General features: G+C 37.2%; 1 protein-coding gene and 1 long non-coding RNA gene across 3 annotated transcripts in view; one reads left to right on the top strand and one right to left on the bottom strand.

Moving 5' to 3' along the window:
* LOC308705915 overlaps nt 1-10,407 on the top strand; it is a 468,550-nt gene that overhangs the window by 109,414 nt on the left and 348,729 nt on the right. The gene's annotated exons all lie outside the window — the stretch shown is intronic.
* The window catches only part of rxraa (retinoid X receptor, alpha a), a 118,638-nt gene that overhangs the window by 16,457 nt on the left and 91,774 nt on the right, over nt 1-10,407 (bottom strand). For both annotated transcript variants that reach the window (XM_081391208.1, XM_081391207.1), the window contains exons 4-5: nt 4,527-4,677; nt 2,834-3,013 (exon numbers count right to left, since the gene is read on the bottom strand). In XM_081391208.1, the coding sequence (XP_081247334.1) occupies nt 2,834-3,013; nt 4,527-4,677 (331 nt within the window). The remainder of the gene's footprint in view (nt 1-2,833; nt 3,014-4,526; nt 4,678-10,407) is intronic.

Raw genomic sequence — 10,407 nt, 5'->3', positions numbered from 1 at the left:
TACCCGACCCGCATTTTTTAAAAGTAGTAAATGCTCATCGTCATTGGGAAAAAAAATTAATATATTCAAATTTTGTAAAGAATTATAAAAAATCGTCAATAAGCTCATAATTTGTACTAAAATAGTCTAAATGTTTAGTTTTAAAAACAATTTTAAAAAGCTGGCTATGTCTATTTTGATGCTTCTGCGCAAGTTCAGCTAAGCGATAATAAGCGTTATGACCGCACGCATAAAGCTTGCCACAAAGAACCGGTTAAAGTAATGATTATGAATGTGTCTAAATTAGCAAGGAGACATTTAATTGTTTAGTAATAAACTGGTATTTTCTGTGTCGCTGCAAAGATGAAGTTGACGATGCGGCCATGAACGCCAGAGAGAAATGCACATTTCATATGGATTAGGCCTACATAATCAGAGAGTATAGACTATTTATTTTGGTTTGAATATTTTCGTTTAAAAGTAGACATTTCAAGCTTTCTGTAATATATAGCCTATATTTCTCAAATCTGTGAGGCACAAGCAATACAAATGATCGTGCCGGCGCCTTATTACATTGTCTGCTATATATTTTCTTCTTATTCATTAAATACGGGCAATTGATTGATAAAACATTGATCAAAATTAAGATACAATTTATACAAAACGAAAATCTTTTAAAAAGAGTTTTCTATAAAACAAAACTTAATGAAGTCGTCAAAATCATGTTTTACCAAAAACAGCGCCGTTGCTAGGAGGGCGCCAGCGCCTCTGCCTCGCGAGTGGATGATAGCCCTGAAGACGCCTAGCAATGATATACCTTTAGTGGTAGTATACCTTTAGTTAAGTTATACCTTAAGAGTCTTCGTAGCGCGCTAAGAGACAATGTTATCGAAAATGCAGCCCAGTTATGATGCGTATGATGCGTAATGGAGATTCCAAAGCGCTCTTCTTTGGTCAGAACCATGGAGAGTGATCGCAGATAGGTCCGTCCTATGCACCGAAACTTTTAACAATGCAACAAAATATTTAAAGATCATCAAGCTATTAAAATCTATATTATGTATACGCACAGATAATATAACAGTAGGCTATATTAATCAATATTTTTTATTAGGTTAAGCAGTGATTGGATAACGTTTTTTATTTATTTTTATTTAACGTTTTTAATTTAAGGCCCACCCACAATTGGTCTGGCCCATCCAAAACTGGAATCCTGGCACCGTGCCTGGTTGGTCGTGCCAGTTTTGTGGCTATCAAATGTGTAAATAGCATCGCAAGAAGTAGCCTACACATGACAAAGCCAGCACTTTGGTCATTATCTTTCATTATTTCGGCAAATGTCTCCCACACTTTGCTCTTTCTATTTGTGTATTTGCGGAGCTTCCACTCCCCAATCTTCACCTTTTCTCTTGCCGCCTCCATATCTACCTGCAGACTGAGATGCAGCCAATAAAGTGTAGGCCTATGTATTTCATAGAAAATTGTGTCTAGCACTATATAAATTACAAAGGTTTAATTGGCATCTTTATTTCAAACGACCCGACCGACCGCGACCCCAATATCATTAAAAATATTTTTTGATGACTCGTAACCGCGGGTGACCGCAGGCACCCGCTCATTTTGGGTCAACCCGCGCATCACTGATATACATACACACATATATATATATATATACACACACACACACACACACACACACACATACATCTATATCTATCTTTCTATCTATCTATCTGACACACACACACACACACATATATATATATATATATATATATATATATATATATATATATATATATACACATACATACATGTACATATATATATATATATATATATATATATATATATATATATATGATGTGAATGAGCGTTTGAATGTGGAATTATATCTATAGAGTATCCAAAACCTCTACACCCCCAAGACGACAAACAAAAAGCACACATTAACAACAATCGTGTGTGTGCATATCTATATGTGAACGGGTATATGTGCCACACTTAGCTACAGAAGAGTTCATTGGTTCCACCTTAAAAACTGAAGACTAGTCTCAGCAGACAAAATATTTCCAAAAACAACACTGAAAAATTCTGATATCTCATAAATCTAAAATGATTCTCTCTGACTGAGGGGCAAAATATAGTCTCTCAGATCAATATTCCACTAGCTGTGTGCTAAAATCTTCTATTAGCATGCTTCTCCTTTTCTTGGGACAAGTGTGCAAAAAGTGCTAATGCCCCCCTTTTCTTCAGTGTGATAACCCAACCCTCACTTCTCCCTCTCTTTCATCTTTCTCTGCCTCAGGTGATGATTTGGGAGACAAGATGGTCTTCTATATTTAGCGACAAAAAAAGCCTATCTGAGAGAAAATAACAAAAAAACATACCACCTTTTACCATCGATTAACCATTTCCTGTTTTCTCACAGTATGTGGCGAAGTACACTACCTGGAATCTCGAGGATAGTCACCGTTCCTCATGCGCATCATGGACTCGTTGACTGATGTCTCAGCGTGAGATAATGCAAGCACTAATTAAGTGCTGACCTGCAGTCTGACTATTTAATGGCTGAATGCAGTAATATGAATGTTTCTTCTAGAGTCACACAGAGTTGAGATTGAGTCTAATAGTGAGGGGACATGGAGTGCATAAAACATCTCGCCCCATGGTGGAAATCTCAGGTCAGTCAGTGCAAAGAACGATGGACCAAGTCCTTTTGCACTAACATGAAAGGATGCTAAAGGGGAGTTTACGTGGGATTCATTTTGATGAGAGCTGGTGGAGTGAATAGTACTATAAATTTTGAGGGTGAGAAAGAAGAATCTTCTATCCTCAACTTTATGTGCTGTACCTTCTCTCTTCATGCCCATGGCCAAACATTTCTGATAGCGGCAGTACTGACAGCGGTTGCGCTGGCGTTTGTCGATCATACAGTCCTTGTTGTCTCGACAAGTGTAGGTCAGGTCCTTACGCACAGTCCTCTTGAAGAAACCCTTGCATCCCTCGCAGCTGTACACACCGTAGTGTTTACCTGTAAGTGGAAAGAAAAAAAAAAAACTTTAGTCTTAGGGGTTATGTTCAGGTCTACATTGGTAATAATTCATGGATCACACTTTAGGGACTTGATCCTTCAACCTTTCAAATGAAGTGTGTTGAAATAACTTCTAACCCATCTTAATATTCAGACAACTACAAGTATCCACTTGTAGTGTAAACAATGTAAATACTGTGTATCTGTGCTGCTATAAAAAAATATTGTATCCCTGCTGAACAATAACAGTTTAAACCAGCATAAGCCAGTCTTTCTCAGTCTGATTTTTATTTTATTTTTTTATCTCAATGGGACCTTCCTGGTAAAATAAAGGATACATTTATGTTGTTTAGCTGGTCGACCAGTTGAAAAATGCTCAAACACCCTTCTAAAACCATCTTTACCAGGCTAGAAGACCAGCTGAGACCAGAACAACAATTTAGACTGGTTTTTGATCTGTTTATTCCCCATCCAAACTAGCTCTGCACACCAACAATGACCTAACAGTGTGCCTTTGGGGCTGGACTATTTAAGGGGCAATTAAATATAACATCACATAAAAATTTATCATATTCTATTGCAAAATCTTTTAAACAACAGAGAGATAGTGATCAAATTACATTTAGTTAAAATCACCTGTCAAGTTTATAATAAACATTATTTAATGTATTCAGTGCCCATGAGTGTTATGACAATGTTTTTAGTTCTATTATTCCAACCAACAGCCAGCCTAAGTTTTTGAAGGACCTGATAACGTGTGCAACTGTTTGATTTTTGGGTAATTATAAAATGTGCAGGAGATGTTCAAAATGCTTCAGATTGTCAAACATTTTTACATTCAGCTGTCGTAAATTCATGACCTTGAAAATCAAGTAACTTTTTTTTACTAGGAAAGGAAGGGTTTTGATACACAAAGCTGTATTATATTGTCTCTTATGACAAAAATATTTTATATACAAGTATATATATATTTAAACCCATAAACATGCAGATCCTGTTGTAAATGATGCAGATTTTGACTCTTACACCGTGTCTACACCAGACGTGACCATTGACGTATCACATCGCGCTGCAACAGCTAGAAGCTGTCTACACTGGACACGACAAAGCGACCGTTGCAAATCCATTTGTGCTTGAAGTACGCCAGAAACAGAACGAGGCATCAGTTTACTATCGGGTCACACCTCACCACATCCAATGCAGAAAACATCACTGATTATAATGGGTTCTATTGTCTTTGGTTGCGTCGCATTGCGCTGCTTTAGCTGGTTTAAACTGGTCTCCCAGCTTGGTTTAGCTTGTTTAGCTGATCAACCATTTGAAAAGCGCCCAAAACCTTTCTAAAATCCCGGCTGGCATAGAAGACCAGAAAACCAGCTTAGACTGGTTTTTAGCTTTTTTTTCTATCCCAACCAGCCCTGCAGAGCAACACTAGCAAAACATTTGGATGTGCATTTGGGGATAAACTATCAGTTTTGCACATATACTTTTGCATACAGATGTGTCTTGGTACCTGAGGAGCGGTCGCCGCAGATGGCACAGATGTGTTTGGTGAGGGAGAGGGGGGTGCACGAGGGCTGGGCTGGCACCTTCATCACACCGTTGATGCCCAGGGGCGGCTTGATATCTTCTGAGCTGCTGACAGAGTTCATGGGCGAGTTCAGCTGCAAAATATACGCAAACAAACAACACATATCATTTAAACACGTCAACATATCATCTCTAAAGGCCTGGGTGAAAGCGAGCTTGAGTTCCACAAGGCCCTGACTTTTCTGTCAATTACTTCAGAACGGGGCCAGACTCGACCTGATGGGTAAGCGTTGAGATTTCAGATTGATTTTGTGCCGCGAGACAGAGGTTCTCTCATCTAATTTCTCTCTCTCTTCCTTTCTCACAATGTAAGTACAAGAAATGGATGCTGAGTGTGTCCCCAGCCTCATTTTTTCATATCCAGCACCAGCAGTGCACATGTTCTATGCTAGAATAGCAGCAATAAAATATTTAGCGGGACAGTGGAATAAAGACGTGGTTCTGTTTCTCTCTCTTTCTCTCCAAGCTAAAATGTGTCTGGCGGGCCACATCCAGACATTTATTTTCTCTCGCATGCGTATTTTGAATGAAAAGCACAGAGAAACTCAAAATTACTTTGGAGATGACAGCAAAAAAAAAAAAAAAATCTAAATTCATCACAAATGTTTATTATTCAATGTGAGCCAATGTTTTTGTGCACATTTTATTCAGTCATTCTAAGGTAATGACACAACAACTGAGCAAGAAGCAATCACAATAACAGATACATCCTGTTCATTTCACTCTACACATGTTCATTTTCAATTACACGCTTTAATTATATCAGTCACACATGGGTTTTGAGTAAATGAATGTTGCCGACGGGTAGACACTCTGCCTAAGGATCCAACAGGCTGTAAAAAAAAAAAAAAGAAAACCCTGACAGATGCTATCTTGGCTATTATAAGAAGCGATAAGAAGCGTAGATTCTCTGCAATGGTAACTGATGTCTGCATGCATTTTAATTTCTTTTGCCATTTCATTTATAATAAAGTAGATGTTTAGCCAGGGACAGATTTTTGAGAGGCTCTTAAAAGTATGACAGACTTAGTAAAGACCTTGGGACTGTGCGCGCTCTTGGCCACGAGACAGAAACACTCATGTGAGAGCCTCCATAGTCTTGTTCTCATGCTTTAGCCAGAACACTGCTAGCAGTCAAACTAGTGAGAGAGGCCTGATAAAGACCCCATTTAGACCAAAAGGAGCATCGTCACTTCCCACTTCACACCATGGCTGTGTGTTGATGTGAGTATGTGAGACATGCAGACTTGCTAGACTTCTGCGGAGTGCCATATAGCTAGAGGACACTAGACACAGACAGACCACTCTAGCCCTATTGAATTGCCACCACAATGTCATTTCCATCACTTTTAAAAAGATATATTGTGTTTAACAGCATTCTGTGATGTCAACATTTCTTTAATTAAATGGCAGACTCCTTTGTCTTTCTAAGGTTTATTTCCCAGCTAGAATTGTGTGGATCTTACACACACACAAAATTAAATATTTTATACAGTTAATTTTACACAAACGACAAATATCCTGTCCAAGTGATATTTATTTTTCTTTGTTTTTAATCACACATCACATTTCATATTTCATCTTTTCTAAGTCTTTAACTGACAGTTTTATCCTAAACTCATACTTCATTATTACATATTATATACTCAACAACATATATACTATTATATATTATATACTCAAACCACATAACCACAACATGCCTTGAATACAGAAACTGCTGTTAATACTGAATGCTGAAACTAACAGACCAATTGCACAAAAAAGAGAAACCAAACAAACAAAAACACTCAAAGATTGAATCTTTGTCGAAAACATGATTAACACTTCTGAAAACTGCTCCTCTTTCATTCTGTATGATTCATTCCATCAGTCAAGAAGCTAACAGGCAAAGTGCTGTGGACAAAAGCCCCTGTATTTTTACTCTGCTTGATTTATGCTGTCAGAAATGTTCATTGTCCTTGAAAAACACTGAAGGCACTCAAGGCTGTAGGGGCCGTAACAGTGCAGCCCATTCTGATGGAGAGAGGTGTTAATCATGAGCGAGCAAAGAAAGGATGGGCGGCAGTAAATTACACATGCCATCCTTTATTTGAAGGTTGTCAGTTTAAGAGAAATAAATGCCTTTTATTATGAATTTTTGTCTGTGTCTCCAATGAAAACCTTAAAAATGCTCTAACAACATTCAAATACTCATAGGGAGAATTCACTAAGAATGAACTGAGCCTGCTGATAGAGACTTTTTTTTTTTCACACACTAGTTGCGTTTCCATTACCCTTCAAATTGCGCAAAGTGAAATTGCGAATTGAAAATACGTCCAATGGAAACATGTCAATTTAGCAAAAACTCACATATATCGCAAAAATGTTTTTACGGGCAATTCGAAAAAGGAATATTTCGCAAAACTGCAATGGAAATTTACAGCATTTACAGGTCACCTGGCATACGTAAAAGTCTATCATTCTTTAAAGGCAGCGAGGTATGTTGACAGAAGACGAAACTTATTAAACTCATAAAAGACAAATGAATTATGGGATTACTGGATTCTAAACAACAAAGAAATCCCACAATTGATCAAGACCTTGAAGCAGATAGAAGGGAGAAACACCCAGAAACACCATTTTTGGAATGACTTATGGCAAGAGGAAAAAATAGTTTTACTTGCATAACATCGGTTAATGGAAATGTTTCGCAATAATTTTTTACCACCTTGTTGGTCTCCACCTGGTTACCATGATCAAGAAAAGTTGAATACAAATGTCTTTTAAAATAAAATAACATAACATGAAATAAAGGATAAAATAACACAAAGTAAATAAATAATAATAAGAAAATATTAGTGCAATGTAGAGCATTGTGCTAGCAACGTCAAGGTCATGGGTTCAATTCCCAGGGAATGCTTAACTGGTAAAATGTACTTGGATGCAATGTAAGTTGCTTTGGATGAAAGTGTTTGCTGAATGCATAAACATGAAATTTCTAAATCAGCATGTAGAGTTTTCATAAAAAAACAGGAATGCGAAAAAATGCTGTAAAGATTGACCATGACACGAAGCAGGTTTATTGAAATACTGTATGCAAAAGTGACGCAACTGAATTAATTCATCCGTCAGTCTCTCACACTTGACCTATGCACACATTGTGTATTAGTTCACAAACAAAAGCAGCTGTTAAAAAGAGCCTCCGTCTCCACTTCATACCTCAGTTTCTCTGTTTTGCTGGACCTCTGTAGTTCGTCTCTATCAGATGAAGAGCTGTACTATCAGAGGACTCTATCACAGTATGGCTATTTTCAACATGCAACTCAATCTGCCCAAACTCCCTCTCAATGCTGTATTTGTGTGTAGGGTTATGTGTGTATGTGTGTGTGTTACAGAAGGATTAAAGGGTCTCAGTTTTGTGACTGTAAATAGAATAATCCTCCCTCCCATACATGATCACGCACTCTTCTTTGAGGGGTAGGGTGTCAGACAAGTGCCCCGAGTAAAAACAGCATGATCAGCCAGCCGTGCTGTGACACTTAAGCTGTACGGAGAGGAGGGGGCATCCCAAAAGTTCAGACACAACATGTACAAAGTACATGTACACACACACACACACACCATGTAGACAAGTGGCTTTAAGTAGGTCATTTACATTTATGTATTTGGCAGATGCTTTAATCCAAAGTGACTTGCATTGCATTTGCATTCAAGGTATAGCCTACATTTCATCAGTTTTTGCATTCCTGGGTATCGAACCCATGACCTTGGCATTGCTAGCTCATACTACATGCCTACTTTAGGATTGGATATCGAGTTTGATTTACTATTTAAAGATACGGTCCAAAAAATCTAAACTTATGTAATTATATACTCAATCTCATTCCAAACCTGTTATATTAATCAGAGCTCTGAACCGGTTTAAGGAACGAAAACAACAACATTTTAAAAGGGACATGAACAAAAAGGAGTGGTTCACTTTAAAATGAAAATGACCCCATTACTCACTCTCAAGCCATCCTAGGTGTATATGACTTTCTTATTTCATACGAATACAATCAGAGTTATATTAATAAATGTTCTGGCTCTTCCAAGCTTAGCTATAATGGCAGTGGATTGAAACCAACAGATTTAAGCTCAAAAAGCTGCATCCATCCATCATAAACAAACTCCAAACGGCTCCTGTGGGTTAATAAAGGCCTTCTAAAGCAAAGTGATGAGTTTGTGCAAGAAAAATATTCATATTTAAAACTTTATAAAGTAAAATAACTAGCTTCCGGCCAAATGAACATACGGGTATAGTATGTTTTTATAGTATAGTATAGTATATTCATAGTATATTTTTTTTTCCTACTATGGAAGTCAATGGTACCAGAAACTGTCTGGTTACTGACATTCTTCTAAATATCTTCCTTTCTGTTCAGCAGAAGAAAGAAATTCATACAGGTTTGAAACAACATGAGGGTGAGTATATGATGACAGAATTTTCATTTTAAAGTGGAGTATCCCTTTAAATATGAATATTTTTCTAACACAAACTCATCGCTTTGCTTCAGAAGGCCTTTATTAACCCACAGGAGCCATTTCGAGTTTGTTTATGACGGATAGATGCACTTTTTTTAGCTTCAATCTGTTGGTTGCAATCTACTGCCATTATAAAGCTTGGAAGAGCCAGGACATTTATTAATATAACTCTGATATACACCTAGGATGGCTTGAGGGTGAGTAAATCATAGGCTAATTTTCATTTTAAAGTGAACTACTCCTTTAATAGTTCTGAACAGAAACACTTATTTGAAATCACATTAACTGGTTAGTAATCTTATTGTATCGTTCTGTTGAATATTTTAATTTGGCAGTCAACCAATCATGAATTGGTGCATTGTGCATTTTTATGTAGAAAAACAGCATAGACGCATGCAAGATTGCTGTGTGAATGGCCTCTTAATTTTTATACATTTAGATCCAAAATGATGTTATAATCCAACATTGACTGAGTGTTTTTTTGTTTTGTTTGTTTCTTAGTGGAAAGCACAAGTTTCGAACCTATGGACTTCAGGTTCAGTCGGGAACTTTAAACTTGGTTCAAAACTCTTGTCCTTGGAAAAAACACATGAATCTGATTTAAATTTCAGGATACAGACATGAACAATGCTTAAGGAGACATATTCTCCCACGAATGGATACATTTTATGCGATACGCACAAATGATGACCTGGGCAAGGCAAAGTCGACGCACATCACACAAAGAGAGCTAGAGCATAAATCTGGAACCTTAGAGGAGCTTAGCTGTTCTTACCAAGCCGAAAAACAGACTTCCCTCCAAAGGACACTTCAAAGGGTAACCCAAATCCTGCAGCAGCACCCTTTAACTCACGCTCTCTTCTCACAAGCAAGCAAGCAACTTCATAGAGCAGCGATCTGGAGTGCACTCAACTGGAGTGGACTTCCAAAAAAAAATACTATAATAATAATAATTTTTTTCTTTTTTATCATTTGATTCCACTCCAAGTTTATTTGACTATAATACATCAAGGTGTATAAGTCAAGGTTTCAAAACCATGCATTGCAGTGATTTTACCACAGTGAAATGAAATAAAGGTCACTATTTTTCAATTGCTAATTACATTAATTTATAATAACCATTAACACAATCACTCCACTTTGGCATATACAGCTCATGTGCACATTGAAGCAACACATAGAGATGTCAATTATGAATAGGGTTGCACAATTAATCACAATTTCCATGTAATCGCACTTAAATTGAGATGGCTTATCCCGATTTTGAAATCGCAAAGGCTGCGATTATTTTGTATGCG

The sequence above is a fragment of the Scardinius erythrophthalmus genome (assembly GCF_964197995.2).
Source record: "Scardinius erythrophthalmus genome assembly, chromosome: 17".
Lineage (NCBI taxonomy): Eukaryota > Metazoa > Chordata > Actinopteri > Cypriniformes > Leuciscidae > Scardinius > Scardinius erythrophthalmus.
Note: the sequence above shows the minus strand (reverse complement) of the source record. Positions and strands in the feature narration are given on the sequence as shown.